At 32.4% G+C, this 19,214-nt stretch overlaps 1 protein-coding gene across 1 annotated transcript; it reads left to right on the top strand.

Annotated features, from left to right (window-relative positions):
* The first annotated feature begins 6,034 nt into the window (after positions 1-6,034).
* On the top strand, positions 6,035-10,827 carry LOC114333233 (procathepsin L). The gene is made up of 4 exons (XM_028283092.2): positions 6,035-6,252; positions 6,350-6,685; positions 10,107-10,458; positions 10,561-10,827. The coding sequence occupies exons 1-4, from the start codon at positions 6,172-6,174 to the stop codon at positions 10,770-10,772; spliced, it is 981 nt and encodes a 326-aa protein (XP_028138893.1). The 5' UTR covers positions 6,035-6,171; the 3' UTR covers positions 10,773-10,827.
* The last annotated feature ends 8,387 nt before the right edge of the window (positions 10,828-19,214 follow it).

Raw genomic sequence — 19,214 nt, 5'->3', positions numbered from 1 at the left:
GACCTTGAAGCAATCCCGATAACAAATTGAAGAACTGCTGCTATAAACAGACGAAAATGGTGGAAAGCAGTGGGAAAATTCCAAGCACTGGGCCTATGAGGCCTATCGACCTGTATACAGAAAACGGAATAGTAATGTTAAGGAATGAAACAGAATGTTTGATATTGCATTTTCTATGAGGAGATAAGATTCCGTTTCCTTTGTTTAATTTATTTAAATAACTACTACACAAAATATTATTTCCAATATACTAATTTATCATAAGTAACTTATAGCCTTTTTAGACATTATTATGTCGACATCTCACTCTAACTTATATCACGCACAAACTACTGGTAATCACTGTATATCGTTGATAACGAGATTTGCTTCTCACGGAAATAAGCGATATCCGTCGTCTTCGCGGTAGACACTGTTTGGTTTGGTTGGTGCTCTGAGTAAAAATGTAAGAAACTTCCACCAGGAGCCACCAGGAGCCAGAAGCCAGGAGCTACCAGGAAATCATATATAGCATGAAAAACGATAAAAGTTTGAGCAGCAACAGTATTACTGCAGAAATAATTTAGCATGGGGAAGAAGAACTTATAACGCAAATATAATGTAGCCTGCTGGCGAAAATCTGGGAGCGAGAGGAAATGCCGGAAGTATGGAAAGAGGCAATAGTCTCCGTTCATAACAATGGAGATAGATCAGTGTGCGAAAACTACAGGGGTATCACTCTTCTAGATGTAACATATAAGGTACTCGTCAGAGTCATCAGAAGCAGATTGAAAACTTACTTAAACGAGGAGGATGGTGAATACCAGGTAGAATTCAAAAGGGGCAGATCCACCATAGGTCAAATATTCATATTTATAATTCATATTTATATAACAGTCTTTTTCTATTTATATTTATAATTGTTTAGAGCAGTACGTACGAGAAACTAACGTACACTTCCTCTTTATAGATTTCAAATCAGCTTGCTATTCTGTGATAAAGGGACGTATGTACCAGGTCTTAAGAGTATTTAGAATTCCGGTAAAGACACTTAAAGACTAGTAAAAATGAGCTTAATGAAGACCAACAATAGAGTAAGGATAGAAGGAAGCCTAACAGGAAAATTTTAAAAGGATTCAAGCAGGGAGATACGCTGTCCACAGTACTCTTTAGTTTTTTCATGAAGGCAGTATTGAGAGAGAGTGGAGTACGAAAGAATGGTATGATTTATGACAACAGAAGCCAGGTTCTATTCTTTCCGAAAGATGTAGTGTTAATAGAAAAAACTGAAAGGGACCAGTTGAGGATTTTTAAACTCTGAGGTGAGGGCTAAGTAGTGTGGACTGATTATTAATGGTCAAAAAACAAAGTATATGGAAATGGATAATAGACCACATATAAAGACTTACAACCGAAGCCTACCAAAAAACAACGAGAGTAAAGAGTATCGTTTCAAAAAGTGATGAAATTTGAGTACCAAGGAGTAAATCTAACAAGTAAAGGTGAAGAAAGCCAAGAAATTGAGAAGCGAATTTAGAGGGGAAGATATACTGTCGGAGCTCTACACAAACTTCTAAAAGCGAAAAACATCTCCAGATAGGCAAAATTGATCCACTCCAGTGATCTACCCCAAAGTCCTTTACGAAAGCGAAACAATGGATATCAACAAAAATCACGAAAATATGCTGAAGATCTGGGAGCGGACTGTTCTAACGAAGATATTCAGGAGAGTAAAAGACTATGAAGACGTTTGGAGGAGACCAACAAATGCAAAAATCAGAGCTGTACCGGAAACCAGAAATTGTCCAGATCGTCAGAACAAATAGACTTATATGGTTAGGTCATCTTGCGAGAATGGCTGACGAAAGATGGGCAACGGATTCACTGCTGAGAGGGAAAAAAAGAAGAGGACGACCACGGAAAAGGTGGCTAGAAGTGTGTAAGGAAGACATTGAAACAATGGGGATAACAATTTGGAGAGCGGCGGCCATGAACAGAGATAAATTGAGAAAAACAGTTTTAGACATTCCAGGCAATAGGCCTTTAAGGGCTTTCACACTGTATATAAAAAAGAATAGTGAGGTTCTGAAATGAACTAGAATGTTTGATATTGTGTCATTTTATGGGGAGATAAGTTTCCATTTTCTATGTTTAATTTATTTAAATAATTATATTAATTTATCGTAAGTAACTAATCGACTTTTTTGGCATTCTACCGTCGCTCCCTAACTTATATCACGCCCAAACTACTGGTGATCCCTGTATATCGTTGATAACGAGATTTGCTTCTCACGGAAATAAGCGATATCCGTCGTCTTCGCGGTAGACACTGTTTGCTTTGGTTGGTGCTGTGAGGATCTTTATTGAATACGTGATGACAATATTCTACGTCGCCGAGGGCAATAAACATTCGCAACCTCTGCCTCTATGAAATCTATTCCTAGCGAAAATGGAATTCTCTTCGGTTGTTTCTATACCCCTTCACCATGCCTTGCAAACGATTTTATAATGCCACTTTGTAAAAAGTTTTATTTTTCAATAGATTTTGGAAAACTGGAAAGCGTACATAAAGATGAGTGCATTGAAGAATAAAAAAGAATATACACCATTAATGTATATGTGACTACGACTTTGCGATGGCATTTCTATGCTAAAAATAATATGAACTTTAAAGATTTGAAAAATAAATAGAGCTAGTTAATATTTAAGCTAGTCATTAACATGGCTAGCAAAATAATAAAAAAAATGCTGGACCGAAGGGCCGCCCGAGAACTTTATCGTACCGATCTATTATCGTTATCGTACTAGATACTGGCATTCTATAAAAATAACAAAGTTACTCGTTATTTTGATATGTTAGAAACACCTTGTATACTTGAAAATATTTTAATTAATTATTATTATGTAAATGCAGGAATTAATTCCTGAATTTGAGAAAATGTTCGATGCCATTTTTCGGGGACACACTATAGATTATTGCATAAATCAATAGAATATTAGTCATACTTTCATTTAAAATTAGTTCATTTTTCTGAGAAATTAATAGTTTACAATATTTGCATTTTAATGCACGGATTTTAATGACATTTTGGGAGTAGCCCAATCTCCTAATTCAAAGTCTATCCTATATATTATACACTATGGCGCTTTTATCATGGGGATGGTTCCCACCACTTCTCGGGGATAGAACATTTTTATTTTCGAATTGCATGGAGCAAAAGGAAAAATTTTAAGAAAATTTAAAAATGCGCTCTATAATTTGGTCTTATTTTTTTCAAAAACCTTTAATTTTAAACCCGTCCAACTTTGTGAAAGTAGAAATAACACTATATTAAGAGGTATTGCAAAAGAAAAACAATGCATTTAAATTCTGGTGGATGAGGGGTTAAATGTATGTACTTCTCATTTTTCCTTAAAAAACATTATTCATATAATTTTTTGTACCATATCTCGCTTAGTGTGAATGTAACCGATATTTAACTGTGCTCGTTTTAAAGGCCTTTTCAAACACTACAAAAGCATGAGCACTTTGAGCATGCACCAAAAAACAAACTCTTTTTACCTACCATATCTCTTTTTGTATTATATGTAAATAGAAAATTTACGAAGGAACGAATCTCTTTGTTATTTATAATCTAAAAAAATTTTATATAGTGTTTTTAGTTTGATGAATAGTTTTTAAGGAATTCACAAAAAACCGTCCGAAAACGTGTCATTTTTAAATGAAAATGGCCAATTTTCAACTACGCATAACTCAAAAAGTATTGAGTCCTCAAAAAAAAGTATAGATCAGTTTTTGCTTAAAAATAGGTTCTCTAGCCACTTCCATGCTTATTTTGACCAACAAATTTTCCACCCTCTTGAAGGGGTGGGTATTGCCCCAAGATAAAAGCTCCATAGTATATAGGGTAGATTTTGTTTCTTGAGCTATTCCCTACTTACTGTGAAAATATCAAGTACATCGATGTAGTAGGATGGAATTCGGAGCCAAATACCCTCATTAACTGCCCTATAATAATGCTCTGCTATGATCGCGTGAGAGAGGACACACACAAGATTCTAGCAAAATTTCTATTTTCTGTTTTTTCGACGTTTTCGAGTTTTTGAGTTTCAGCAACGAGTTTTATGTCATTGGAAAGGTTATTTTGCATTCTTTCAAAATATGTAAAAATATATAGGGCGTATCTAAAAAATTAGGATTTTTTTTTCATTTTCGGTTTAACCGGAAGCCATATTGCGGGTAAAATTTATTGTGATAATAGGTAATACAGTACTATATATGTCTGCCAAATTTCAAATTTTAGTTTCTATTACAGAGGAAGTTAAGGACACTCGAATACTTTTTTATAAAAAATTCATAACTCCCCTCCTATGAGGAGTTAAGAAATCTGACTAATGTTATTCAATTTAACGATAGGATATCAAAAGTGTATCAAAAAATAAACAAATTCCTTTTAGCTATTTTTAAGAAAATCTAGTTCAAATTTATGTCAAAGTTTGACTCCTTAAATGTAGGCAACCCATCATTTTTTCTGGAAAACGAGAATATTCTTGTTATAGCCCCATCTTTACGCTATATAAATATTTTTTCAAATTAAATTTATCTTAAAGAAGTTTTTAGATTGGTAGGGAAATGTGTCGGGTGTGCGGTCAGCCATGCTGGCCGCCATTTTGGATTTGGAAATGTCAAATTCCGTATTTCTATTTACCTATCGATGAGATAACGTTAAGTTAAATTTCATTCGTTTCGGTCAAAATTTGCAAAAATGAGCCCCAAATAACCCCCTATTTCGCCCCCCTTTAAGAGGTTTTTTTTCAAAAGCTTAGTTTCTCGACAAAATTCTCTTAACCCGGCATTGGTCGCTAGGTAGATTTTTACGCGAGTGGGCGCGCGTGAGATTTTCTCTCACATATCCAAATTTTGCCTTTTTTACAAAATAAAATTTTTAAAACAGCTTTTAAACTTTTTTTATTAACTAATAATAAAAAAAAAATAATATAATATAATATGGATAATAATATAATAAAATAAAAAAGAATAATCTAAGGAGTCTATTAAATTGTCGAGGGAGGATAGTTAGGAGACTAGAAGGAACTGCAGAGCGTATAATTTCCCAGAAAAAAAATTCTGTGCAATTTTCTGAAACCGTGAGAGAAAATCTCATATAGCGACCACTGGCGGGTTAAACTTACTCATACCGAATTTCATTGAAATCGGTCCAGTAGTTTTTGTTGGGCGGTGGCGACATACGTATGTACGTACATACTTCGGACATGTTTTTTTTATTTGCTTTTTAGACTCAGGGGGACTCAAAACGTCGAAAAAAAGTGAAATCTGAAAAATTTTTTTGTACTATCCTATAACTTTATCTATTATACTCATACTACGTATGTAGTACGATAAAGTAAAACAGTAAAAATGAAAGAAATTTTTTTTTAATTTAGCTAATGCCTCGACAACTAATGGCCATTGGCATGGTAGGTACGGTAATTTTGAACAGTTAGGTACCTTGTGTCATGTGTAGTGTGTGTGTTGAGTAAGTGTCTTGTTACTTTGCAAAGTCGACGTCATTGTCTTTGCAAAGAGACGCTAATTCTATCCGAACGTCTGCGGTCCCTCCGGTGAGTACCGATCCCACAAGGACAGAAACTATATGCATTTATTAATTTATAATAAATGAAAAATTTCTGACCCTGGTAAGATTCGAACCCACAACCTTTCGGATTTTTTCGATCCAAAGGCAGGCGCTCTTACCACTGAGCCACGGAGGGGGTGAAAGTAAGTTTAATAACGAGCGAAACTGATGAACAAATAATAATATTAGCTTGTAACGCCGCGCCGTAGGGAAAAATTAAGTACCTAACTATATACGTCACAATAAAAAATAGCTTCCAAACACGTTTAATTAAAAACGGAAATATAAAACAACATATTTTTTGCATTTATCTTTTAATATCTAATCAAGGAAATCAACAAACAAACTGTATACATTTTGCAAATTCTTAAAATTAAGAAAATTATCTAAATATTGCATTTATTTCGTAAGATGAATGGAATATAAAAGACCGTTTCGGTTATTTGGAAAACATAAAGTGTTTCGTTGTGTATTCGAAAAATTCCACTGACTATTAGAAGTGCTACACTTAAACAATTTTTTCATCAAAACTTTGTAAATATACTTTTTTTTCGACATGAAGGTTTTTGTTTTAATTTTTTTGGTTACTGCTGCAGTTCAGGCATTAACAGACAAAGAAGAATGGGTGAAGTTTAAGGTAAGAAAAATATTGAATATTATTAAATTTAATTCGGCCTAAATTCTGATATACTGTATTTTTCTATTTTACTAACTATTATTTTATAACTATTTAGATTAGACATAACAAAAGTTATAGAAATTACATTGAAGAACAAAAGCGATTTACAATTTTTCAAGATAATCTAAGGAAAATCGCAAATCACAATGACCAATTTGATAAGGGACTGTCTACTTTTAAGTTGGGTGTAACCAAATTTGCAGATTTGACTGAAAAAGAATTTTTCGATATGTTAGGACTTTCCAAAAGTAACAAATCGACTAGAACTCGTGTTATTCACTCACTTGCTCCAGTAAAAGATCTTCCATCCAAGTTTGATTGGAGAGAAAAAGGAGCAGTAACTGAGGTCAAGGATCAAGGATCTTGTGGATCTTGTTGGAGTTTTAGTACGGTAGGTAGCGTCTATTGTATATTATATTAGCACATTTTATTGGAGATTAAGATACAAATATTATATAAAATTAACATGAAGTAGAACTCCCTAGTATAGTTGGTATATTTACTAAAATTTCTAAAAGTTTTTAAAAATCCAAACGGATTACGTTTATAACGTTTTCGGACTTATCAGTCTATCATCAGTGAACTCTCTGTCCTTGCTAAATAGCCACAATGCCAAACACTGGTTAAGATATATGTTCTAACTACATAGTGAAATTTGTAAAATAATTTGGCTTACATTGAATGCCAACGGATTACTACTAGCAACATGATGCTCTACTCCATTAATTAAGAGATTTTGTTTTTATTAAATGATTAGGTCCACATTGAACTACGTTTAGCCTGTCAATGACAGACTAAACGTAGTTCAGAACGTAGTGACAGAACGTAGTTCAATGTAGACCTAATCATTTAATGAAAAAAATCTCTTAATTAATAGAGTAGAGCATCATGTTGCTAGTAGTAGTCCGTTGGCATTCAATGTAAGCCAAATTATTTTACAAATATCACTATGTAGTTAGAACATACATCTTAACCAGTTTTGGCATTGTGGCTATTTAGCAAAGACAGAGAGTTCACTGATGATGGATTGATAAGTTCGAAAACATTATGAACGTAATCCGTTTGTATTTTTAAAATTTTCTAGAATTTTTGTTAAATATACCAACTACACTAGGGAGTTTTACTTCATGTTAATTTGATTTAACTAGATGGTGTACAGCCAACCTTCGGGTATTATCCCGTTTTAATTTTACATATATTATGTTACAGATACTGTATACCGGAGCTTTCATCATCAATCAGCCAATCGCGTCCACTGTTGGACATAGGCTTCCATCAGTTCTTTCCAATGTTCTCTACACTCGGCCGCTTGTAGCGAGTTTGCTGCTACTCTTTTTATATCGTCGGTCCATCTAGTCGGTGGTCATCACGATTCGTCTTGTCCACCATCCATCTTGTGTTCTAGCTAAGTGTCCTGTCCAGTTTCACATAAGCGTTGTAGCTTTTTCGATGTCTTGAACTCCTGATCGTTGACTGATTTGTTGGTTTGTTATGTGATCTCGAAAGTTTTAGTTCAGAATTGCACGTTCTATATCTCGTTGTTTAACTCTGAGTTTATTTGAAGATTTTCGCGTCAGTGTTAAAGTCTCTGCACCATAAATTTATTCAGGCAAAGCACATTGCTTATAAACCTTTAACTTGAGACACTTGGGAATTGAACTTTTTAGAAAATGGCTTAGTTTACCAAATGCTGCCCAGGTTAGGCTATTCTCCTCTTTATTTCATGTGTCTGATTGTCTCTGCTTATTTTGATCTCGTGTCCCAGATATTTTTAAGTGTTTGTTTGTTTTATGGTATTACTGTCAGTAGTTATGTTTTCACTCATTACGAGATTTGTCATAAGTTTAATTTTCTCAGTTTAGTTTAGTTTAGATTTCTCAGTTTCCCAGTTAAGTTTATTTTTAATCCTCCTCTCTCAGACAGAGTTTTAAGTTCTTCTTCTTCTTTTTTATAGACATGACTCTATCTGTTTTTTCAATGTGCCTCTAGTAAGTTGTCGTTCCATCGTTTTCGTGGTCTTCCCACTGATCTTCTTCCTATTGGGGAACCGTCTCTCGCTGTCCTGACTACCCTACCTGTTGTCATTCGGCTTATGTCGTCATTCCATTCTATTCTTCTCTTTCTTACCCAGTTATTAATGTTATCCACCTGGCATTTCCGTCGTATATCTGTACTTCTAGCTCTGTCCCATAGAGTCTTACCATCGATTTTTCGAAGGGTTTTCATCTCCGCTGTTTCGAGCAATCTTTTTGTCCTCTCATTGGTCATTTTTGTCATTATTGGTCTGATGACTGTTTTGTAAATTCTGCCTTTTATTTCTTTTCCGATATTTTTATTTCCCCATATTGTGTCATTCAGGCAACCTGCGGCTCTGTTTGCTTTATTCACTTGATCTTACACTTCTGTTTCGAGCCTTCCGTAGCTAGATAGTGTGATGCCTAGGTAATATTTAAACTCCATCTCTTGTTCTATTATCTGACCTTTCAGCTCCAATTTACATCTTATTGGATCTGCTGTTATAACCATGAATTTTGTCTTTTTTGAGGAAATTAACATCTTAAATTTTCTGGCGATTATGTTGAATTGGTGCAGCATACGTTGCAAATCATCTTCACTTTGAGAGATTAGTATTGCATCGTCCGCATAGCATTTTATTTTAAGTTGTTTTTCTCCTATGTGGTAACCTTTTTTAGTTCTTACTTTTTTTATTATTTCGTCCATGATCAGGTTGAGCAATAAAGGACTCAAGCAATCCCCCTGTCTTATAACATTGCCGGCTCCAATTGGGTCAGTTAGTTCATCTTCCACTTTTACTTTTATTGTGTTGTTCTGGTAGATGTTTTCTATCGTTCTAATTATTCCCAGAGGTACCTTTCTCGAGTATAACAAGTGGATAACGTCCTTTAATATGACCCTGTCAAATGCTTTTTTAAGGTCCACGAAACATAAATATGCCGGTTTGTTGTATTCCAACGATATCTCTTGAACTTGCCTCATTATCAATATAGCATCAGTGCATGACCTTCCCGAGTTTTAAGCAACTGTATCAATTGTAAAAATTTTTTTTTGGTACGCGGTATGCAGGCCTATTCCATATTATATCTGGATGGGGCGAACTTTCCTGTTAAAGAAGTGAGAATTTTATGGGTTAAACCTGGATATTAGTAATAAATTAATATGTGTTTTCTAATTACAATAATAACTGCTTTTTCAATTATTCAGTTAATAATTTTTAATATTTTTCGGCAACCTAAGCAGTGTTCTTGGATTATTCGTAAAGTCTTTTATTTTGCCAATTTCAAGGTCGTTTTTATGAGAGAGAGAGAGAGGGGGGGGAGACGACGAACAAAGAAGATGAAAGGGACTCTACGATATGCCGTCACACTGCGTGTATTAGTCTAGGAAAAATTCCAACGAAAATTGATTGCGTGTACTCAAAATATGAGTAAATGAATAATATTAAAAAACAACATATATCAATTCGGTTCAGAGGTGATGCACCATCCCCATGCGCACGTTTCTGTCTCTCCAGACGGCTTCAGTGGGGCTACATGAACACTTCTGAGTTAAAACGAAACGAAACCATCGTTTTATAAGTTTTCTCTCTACAGACTTTAATTTGGTTGACCCTGTTCTTGAAATAGTAGTGATATCTACGTAGTTATTTATTACTTGATGCTCATCTATATGCTCGAATAATGCTCAACTAATAGATGCTCAACTAATGTTTTACACAACTTTTTAAAAAAAGATTGCATATTTTCTTTGATAAATATAAAATTGTAATACTTACGTTATTTCTTCTTTTGTAGACTGGAACAGTAGAAGGAGCTTATTTTCTTAAAACAGGAAAACTGGTCTCTTTAAGTGAACAAAATCTTGTAGATTGCGCAAAAGATAGCTGCTATGGATGTTCAGGTGGGTACATGGACAAGGCATTAGAATACATTGAAACAGCTGGAGGAATAATGTCTGAAAATGATTATCCTTATGAAGGCATTGATGATAAATGCAGATTTGATAGCTCCAAAGTAGCTGCAAAGATTACTAACTTTACTTATATTAAGGAGAATGATGAAGAGGATCTCAAAAATGCCGTTGTTGCAAAGGGACCAATATCAGTAGCTATTGATGCCAGTTTTAATTTTCAATTATATGATTCAGGTAAAAATAATTATTTTATTTGATACAAATTGTATTGATTTGATATTTTGTTTATTTACAAAACAATGTGAGATACATACAATCAACAATTACATTTTGTAGGAATACTCGATGATTCATCATGCTACAGCGAGTTCATTAATTTGAACCATGGAGTATTGGTTGTAGGCTATGGGACAGAAAAAGGTCAAGATTACTGGATAGTGAAAAACTCCTGGGGTGCTGACTGGGGAATGGATGGCTATATATGGATGAGCAGAAATAAGAACAACCAATGTGGTATTGCCACTGATGCTACATACCCAACTATATAAATTGTATCTTATCTACATTACTTTATAAATTTTTAGAGAATTAAACATATCATTACAAGCATTGGATATTTTCCTACAACATTTTATTAGTACACAGTTTTTCAAATATATATGAAAAAAAAACGAAAATATAAAACGGTATTATCTCTTCTGTATACTTTAATGGCATATGTAGGGGACTTGTTTTTGTCTAATTTTTATAGTCCAGAAAGCCACTGCGCATCCGCTAGAAAAAATATTCTGATTCGGATTTTTTGCACAATCTTACTCAAAAAGGACTCCTTTTAACAAATTTGCATGTTGCCAGGACCAAAAGGTGGTCTAAAATTTCTTAAACGTTTTTTTTTTGTTTTTTTCCTAAAATTATTTTTTTTGCATGGAATAAAGTTTTTTTTAGGTTTTTTGGATCATTACAAACAGAAAAGGTCTTTAGTGACTTTTCTCTAAAAGTGACAGTTTTTGACATATAAGCGATTAAAAATTGAAAAATTGCGAAATAGGCCATTTTTAACCCTCAAAAACTATGTGAAAAGCTGAAAATTTGAATGTTGCCAAGGCAAGTAGATATTCTTTACACATCTATTGATAAAATCCCGAAGAGTTTTTTGCAATACAACATTCAAAACTCCTTTGTTTTTTAATTGCTAATCAAGCGTGCGCGACACTATTTTTCACCGACAGTATGGTGCAAACGAAAGGAATAAATTCGTTATTTCGTAAACCGGCGACTTTAAGGAAAAATCTCGAAAGAGGTCGATTTTTATTTTTAAGTTATGATATTGTGGCATACATGGTATACTAGTGACGTCATCCATCTGGACGTGATGACGTAATCGATGATTTTTTAAATAAGAATAGGGGTCGTGTGCTAGCTCATTTGAAAGGTTCTTCAATTCTCTATTCAGTAATATAAACATTTACATAAATATTTATACAGGGTGTCCAAACAATTTTTATTAAATTAAATTATTTGACAAAAAAAGAAGTAGAAGGACACCCTGTATAAATAATTATGTAAATGTTTACATTACTGAATAGAGAATTGAAGAACCTTACAAATGAACTGCCACACGACCCCTATTCTCGTAAAAAAAAACATCCATTACGTCATATATTGCCACATAACTTAAAAATAAAAATCGACCTGTTTCGGGATGTTTCCTTAAAGTCCCTGGTTTACGAAATAACGAATTTAATCCTTTCATTTGCACCATACTGTCGGTGGAAAATAGTGTCGCGCACGCTTGAATAGCGATTAAAAAACAAAGGAGTTTTGAATACTGTATTGCAAAAAACTCTTCGGGATTTCATCAATCGATGTTTAAAGAATATCTACTTACCTTGGTAACATTCAAATTTTTAGTTTTTTACATAGGTTTTGAGAGTTATAAATGGCCGATTTCGCAATTTTTCAATTATTAATCGCTTATATGTCAAAAACTATAATTTTTAGAGAAAAGTCACTAACGACCTTTTTTGTTTGGAATGATCCAAAAAACCTAAAAAAACTTTTTTCCTTGCAAAAAAAAATAATTTTAGGAAAAAACAAAAAAAAACGTTTAAAAAATTTTTGACCACCTTTTGGTCCTGGCAACATGCAAATTTGTTAAAAGGAATCCTTTTTGAGTAATTTTGTGCAAAAAATTCGAATTAGAATATTTTTCCTAGCGGATGCGCAGTGGCTTTCTGGACATCTAGTCAAAATTGTTTTTAAAAAACTTTTAAATCTATTATTTTATTAAGTAGGTACGTTTCCAAAAGCAAACTATAAAATAAAAGTTGAATTTAAATTGATTTCTGGTTTGTCTAATGTTTGTCTTATAGAAAAACAAAAGTTTTAAAACAAATTTTGTTCAAAACTAAGCACTTTGGACCGATGAAACTTACAGATCGTAAAATATATTTAAACAATACACAAGTAAAATAGCTTGTGAAGCGTTAACATGAGATTAATTTCAAGTGACATACTAATTAGGGAGTGGTTTTCACGATTTCATAATACAAAAAAAGAGACCAACTTTATTTTGAGCATAACTTGCTTACTTTTGATGTAAGAAGCTTTTTTAAAAAACAAAAATTAATTTATTTTCAAACATCTTTAAAAAGTTTTCATGAGTTTTCCCTGAAAAGTGCTTAAATTTTTTTTGTTATTTCACATATTGAAATGTTTAATTAGGAATTTGGCGAATAAGAACCAACTTTCATTAGCTACAACTCTGCTTCTACTGGGTCTACAGACTTTATTCATAATACACCATTTTTTCATTTCTATATAAGCTATAAGTAGTTTCGTGAAGAATGTTCTTTTTTGATAAAATACTTGCGAAAAACGGTCCAAAATCGTGTTTTTTTTTTTAATAAACATATTCACTCGCAAATAACTCAAAAAGTATTGACCTAGGGACTGAAAAAACCCTATGCAACAAAATTTGCTTAGACTTAGGCAGTTTATTTATTTCCGGACTTATCTTTTCACTCCCGACAAGGGGTAAAACTCATCCCAACAATGTAAACAACATTTCTATACACTCATGGTTAGTAACTCGTTCAAGCCCTTTCAACTAGAGCCCGTTCAAAAATAAGTACCTACTTGGAACTGATGAAACTTTAAACAACACATATTAAGTAAAGTAACTTGTGACGCGGTAACGATTAATTACATTTGATAATTTTTATTAAAAATATAAATAAAGCTTTTTTAACATCTTAAAAAAGTCATGGTGAATTTTTCCCAAAAAGTAGTGCTTCATTTTTTAGTTATTTCACGTTAAAATATTTGATTTGGAATACGACGAAGAAGAACCTACTTTCATTAGCCACAACTCTGTTTCTACTGGGTCAACAGAGCTCATACATAATACGGTACACGACAATTAGACCGAAATCATTAGACCGAAAGCAGTAGACCGAACTCATTGGACCGAAAAGCATGTTACCGAAACCTCACTAGACCGAACAGCATTAGACCGAAATGGTATATAAATAATACAAGTAAATAAAAAGTAAACCAAAAACAAATAAAAACAAAAAATAAACAAAGAACAAAGCAAAAAAACCTCAAAACTATTTTTATTATTTAATTTTTAGTATTGTACATAATAAATAAAAAGTAAACCAAAAACAAGTATATTTATTTATTTATATTAAAGTATATTTATTTATATTTATTTACCGATAACCATATTGAACAGTAACAGAAGTAAATTAAAAGTAAACCAAAAACAAATAAAAACAAAAAATAAACAAAGAACAAAGCAAAAAAACCTCAAAACTATTTTTATTATTTAATTTTTAGTATTGTATATAATAAATAAAAAGTAAACCAAAAACAAGTATATTTATTTATTTATATTAAAGTATATTTATTTATATTTATTTACCGATAACCATATTGAACAGTAACAGAAGTAAATTAAAAGTAAACCAAAAACAAATAAAAACAAAAAATAAACAAAGAACAAAGCAAAATAACCTCAAAACTATCTTTATTATTTAATTTTTAGTATTGTACATAATAAATAAAAAGTAAACCAAAAACAAGTAAAAACAAACAAATAAACAAAAAAAGAATGTGTGTGTACTTTGTACACACGTAAGAAGATTTTCTTCTATTATATAATAAGTAATTTAAACGAAGTAAATATACTTAAAAGGTTATTTGTACTTATTTTATTTAAAAATCAAACTAATTTTCTTATATACCACTTTCAAAAAAGAAGAATATCTTCAAAAATTATATAATAATATACTTAAAATTATAAAATCTATAAAAAAAAATAACAAATAATAACTTGCTTGGGGCTTGAACCCACTTCACGTCTACCGCGCCGTACGAAAGTTGACGGCATTTTAAACTGCACCGCATTCCCGTATACGTCATGTGGGAATATACACAAACTAAACGTTTACACCATAAATTTATATGAATTTAATAAAATTATTACTTTGATTTTTGTCGAAATAAAATACAACAAAATATAGAGTAAGAAAACGATATATGAGATGAAGATTTGTAGAAAGTTTGTTCGTAATCAGATTATGTAAATTAAAGCATTGCCTACTAATAGGTAACTACATTATTTTGTTTACATTTTCCAAATAGATAGGTATTGAAACTATTAGGTATTTCCAACTGAAACATTTAGAATTACGTACCTGCAGCTTTTCAAAACTATTTAAAAAGTCACTATAATTATAAATTTGTTTTTATTTCTGTGCACACATCAATAAAAACTAATATTATACAATATTTTTGTTTACCGATAACCTCCATATTGGACAATTATTGACAGATCATTTCAAAATTTCAACACCCAATCAGAGCCCGTATAACGACTAATACCATACTCTCGGTGTGCGCATGCGCGAGGATCAATCAAATTTTACCCTCAATCGATTCGCCGCTAAAGAAGAATATCTTCAAAAACAAATTAAAAAAACAACCTCCAAACTATTTTTGGTATTTAATTTTTAGTATTGTACATAATAAATAAAAAAATAAACCAAAAACAAATAAAAATAAACAAAGAACAACCTCTAAACTATTTTTAGTATTTAATTTTTAGTATCGTACGTAATAAATAAAAAATAAACCAAAAACAAATAAAAACAAAAAAATAAACAAAGCAAAAAAACAATTTCTAAACTCGCCATTACTTTGTGCTGCCAGTCCTAAGCCTGGATATAAAAGGTGAAGGGAGGTTGATGTTACCATTGCTTAGATTACAATCCTGTTTGAGCACCCAGTATTATGTACCTAATGCCTTTCAGTCTCCTGCTTTTCGGTCTAGTGAGGTTTCGCTAAAAAGTACTTTTCGGTCTAATGATTTTGGCCTCTTTACAGTAAACCACATAATACACCATTTTTCACTTCTGTATAACCTATCATTTGTAGTTTTGCAAAGAATGTTTTTTCCATAAAATACTTTTGATTTATTTGCGGAAAACCGTCCAAAAACGTGTTTTTTTTTTTAAAATTAACATGTGCACTAGAAAATAACTCAAAAATATTGACTTAGTTAACATAATGCAACAGCTGCTTAGAACTAGTTAGTTTGTCCACTTCCGGATTTATTTTGAAAGTATATATTTTTTCACCCCTTGAGAAAGCTTACCCCCTTGGCAAAAACACACATCGACACAGTATCACTCTTTGGCTTTTAGCTATGAACGTTCTATGACTGCCAAATTTCATGTCAATGCAAGCGCTTCTTTAAAATACATAGGTTTTACAATATTTTACTGTGAGTGAATAGACTAATACGTAAAGGGGGTAGGCGAAAATTTCGGTTCAAATGTATTTCGTTGATTTTTTTTTTTTTCGAATCCTGCGAAAACTAATAAGTATTTTTAAAACATTTATACGCAGAATATTGCGAGAAATGATTCAATGCAAGTCATTGAAAACTTGTTTTAGGTTTATGTTTAATGTTTATTGTAATAAGTTACATGGGTGAAAAAAAAAAAAGAAAAATTTGGTGTGATTTGCAGTGTTTCTAAATATTTGTCACTGACACGGCTTCAGGAATATTTTGAGTGGTTTAGTAAATAATATTGATAGTGTATTTGGGAAATATTTTATTTAAGGACTAAAATTAATAAACAGTTTAGCAGGAAGATCCAGCAGGAAGATCCAAGCAGAGAATACATCAGGATATATTATGTGATTCAAGTATTTTGCTGTTAAAGATGTTTAAAATTAATCTAAGCATTACATATTAAAAATATATTATTTACCCATTTGTTGCCGATCACGATCCAACACGTGATATTGTTACTTCAGTCAGGGACCGTTCACGCGCTAGCGCGTGACACGGTTACTTTAGTTAGGTGCTGTAAAACAAAATGGCTCCTATCCGAGTTCCGTCCTCTGCGATCGGCAGCGAATGGGTTAAAAAAATCACTTTTACTTTTTTCTCGATTATTAGTTTTTATTGTACCGGGTGTCCCAATAAGAATGGCTCTCGGCCATATCTCAGGAACCGTTTATAGTAGAGCTTTGAAATAAAAAATTTTATAACAAACCTTGCCTCAGGAAAAGCCTGGAAATTATTTTCATAATTGTGGGTCCACCGCTAGAGGGCGTAATTGAATATCAAAAATAAAAAAATCTAAATTTTACAAAATTTTCCTAATGAAGGGGCACTGGAAATCCGATTATTGTATTCTTCATCAAATTCTGCGCATATTTGATTTAACAAGGTTAACTCTACCTTTGCAAATAAGAGGTGGGGGTGAGTGAGAACCTTGTTATGAAAAAATGGCTGTAAGTCCGTTTCTGCTAAATCAAATTTTGAAAACTGGGTCTTGTTGAAGACAGATCTTTTTCTTCAATGTAAGTGTGATAATTTTGAACCATCCTAATAAGTAATAAGCCAGCTGGGAGGCGTTATTTAATTTTTTTCAGAAATCTAGTTTTCTTTGGAAAATATTAAATACAAGTATGCATTTTTAATCATACTTTATAAAATTAGATTAAATTAGCAATAGAATAGCGAAAACCGCATGTCGATACCTTTTTTCTATCTCAATATCTCGAGAAACGTGTAAATTTTATACATAACTGTTACTATCACCGGTAAACTAAGTTAATGAAAAGTAGTGTGCTGTGGAAAAAAACAAAATAACATTTTCCAGATGTCAACGTATAAAAATATAATTAATTAAAACAACAATATAAAGAGAAACAATACTATTAAAATTAAATATAACACAGAACAAAAAGAACTACTTAGTGACGACCTAAATATTCAAATTGTTACCCGTCATACACTACTCTAGAATACATTATCCAGAAAATACTAAACGCCATTCAAAGCATATCGAGAGCAGAAATTGAGACTGCTGTTCAATCTACTCTTGAAAGAGTAAATATTTGCAACGAAAATGATGGGCAAAAATTTGAACGTTTATGTCATCACTAAATAGTTGTTTTTATTTCTTTGTAATAGGGCTTTTCAACGCTTCTCATTTGTTTCGAGCCTCTGTCATATGCCGTATAATCCGTGTATAATATTAATATACGAGATATGAACGAGGCTCGAAACAAATGAGAAGCGTTGAAAAGACCTAATATACGTTGACAGCTAGAAAATGTTCCTTTGTTGATTCCATAGCACACTACTTTTAATGAATTTCGTTTACCGGTGACAGTAACAGTTATGTTTTTAAATTCACACGTTTTGTAAGATATCTCGAGATAGAAAAAAGGTATTAACATGCGGTTTTCGCTATTCTGTTGCTAATTTTATCTAATTTTGTAATATGGTATTAAAAATGCATGTTTGTATTTAATATTTTCCAAGGAACACTAGATTTCTGAAAAAAATTAAATAACGCCTTCTAGCTGGCATATTACTCAGTAAGTTGGTTCGAAATCATAACTTTTACATTGACGAAAAAGATCTGTCTTCAACAAGACCCAGTTTGCAAAATATGATTAAGCAGAACCGGAATTACAGCCATTTTTTCATAACAAGGTTCCCACTCACCCCCACCTCTTATTTCCAAAGGTAGACCTAAACTTGTCAAATCAAATATGCGTAGAATTTTATGAAGAATACGACGATCGGATTTCCAGTGCCCCTTCATTAGGAAAATTTTGTAAAATTTAGATTTTTTAATTTTTGATATTCAATTACGCCCTCTAGCGGTGGTCCCACAATTATGAAAATAATTTCCAGGCTTTTCCTGAGGCAACTTTTGTTATAAAATTTTTTATTTCAAAGCTCTATTATAAACGGTTCCTGAGATATGGCCGAGAGCCATTTTTATTGGGACACCCGGTACAGTATATAAATTATTGTAATCGCTGAAGACATAGTTAGTGGAAAAATTATCATACTAGTTAACGCGCATGACTCCGATGGGAGTCAAAGTGGTCCTTTGGTGGTGCGTATAACTCCGATCGGAGACAGTAACCCGTTGATTTTTAAGACGGTATATTTTACTTTACGCCGACGTTAGTTAATTTTTGTCAAGGTATGAGTCTTAAAGTGTCAAAAATTTTTACCCGTTATTTGCTGCGTGGTAGATTCGTGATTCAAAATGACGGAAAGTGTGCCGATCCAGTCAAAGTGTAAAAAAAAAATCCACCAAAACTTTCCTCTAGACAGAGTATTTCAAAAATTCCTATGGTTAGCAAAGGGACGAACAGAGTAAAGCGTTGCAAAATACGCTCCGAAAACAAAATTAGAAAGGAGGCAACATATTTCTGCGAAAAATGTCCTGATGAACTCGGATTTTGTGTTGAAGAATGCTATGAAATTGCTCAATATGGGAATCAAATTTCTGCATTTTATAGAATACATAAACTTATTTCTTCTAAAATTCCGATATATAATTATTTTTCAAAAAAACGTTCTAAATTGCCTTGTGCCGATCGGAGCCAGTCAGCGATACACTAGAAATTCTTAACCAGATGCGCATGACTCCCATGGGAGT

The sequence above is a fragment of the Diabrotica virgifera genome, chromosome 1 (genome assembly GCF_917563875.1).
Source record: "Diabrotica virgifera virgifera chromosome 1, PGI_DIABVI_V3a".
NCBI classification, from domain to species: Eukaryota; Metazoa; Arthropoda; class Insecta; order Coleoptera; family Chrysomelidae; genus Diabrotica; species Diabrotica virgifera.
This window is presented reverse-complemented; position numbering and strand designations above follow the sequence as displayed.

What these genes read in the sequence shown, in the direction of transcription:
- LOC114333233 (XM_028283092.2), top strand. Translation starts at nt 6,172, where the DNA reads ATGAAGGTTTTTGTTTTAATTTTTTTGGTTACTGCTGCAGTTCAGGCA. An exon ending in AAGAATGGGTGAAGTTTAAG is followed by an intron (nt 6,253 to 6,349) that starts GTAAGAAAAATA and finishes ATAACTATTTAG; the next exon opens with ATTAGACATAACAAAAGTTA. An exon ending in CTTGTTGGAGTTTTAGTACG is followed by an intron (nt 6,686 to 10,106) that starts GTAGGTAGCGTC and finishes CTTCTTTTGTAG; the next exon opens with ACTGGAACAGTAGAAGGAGC.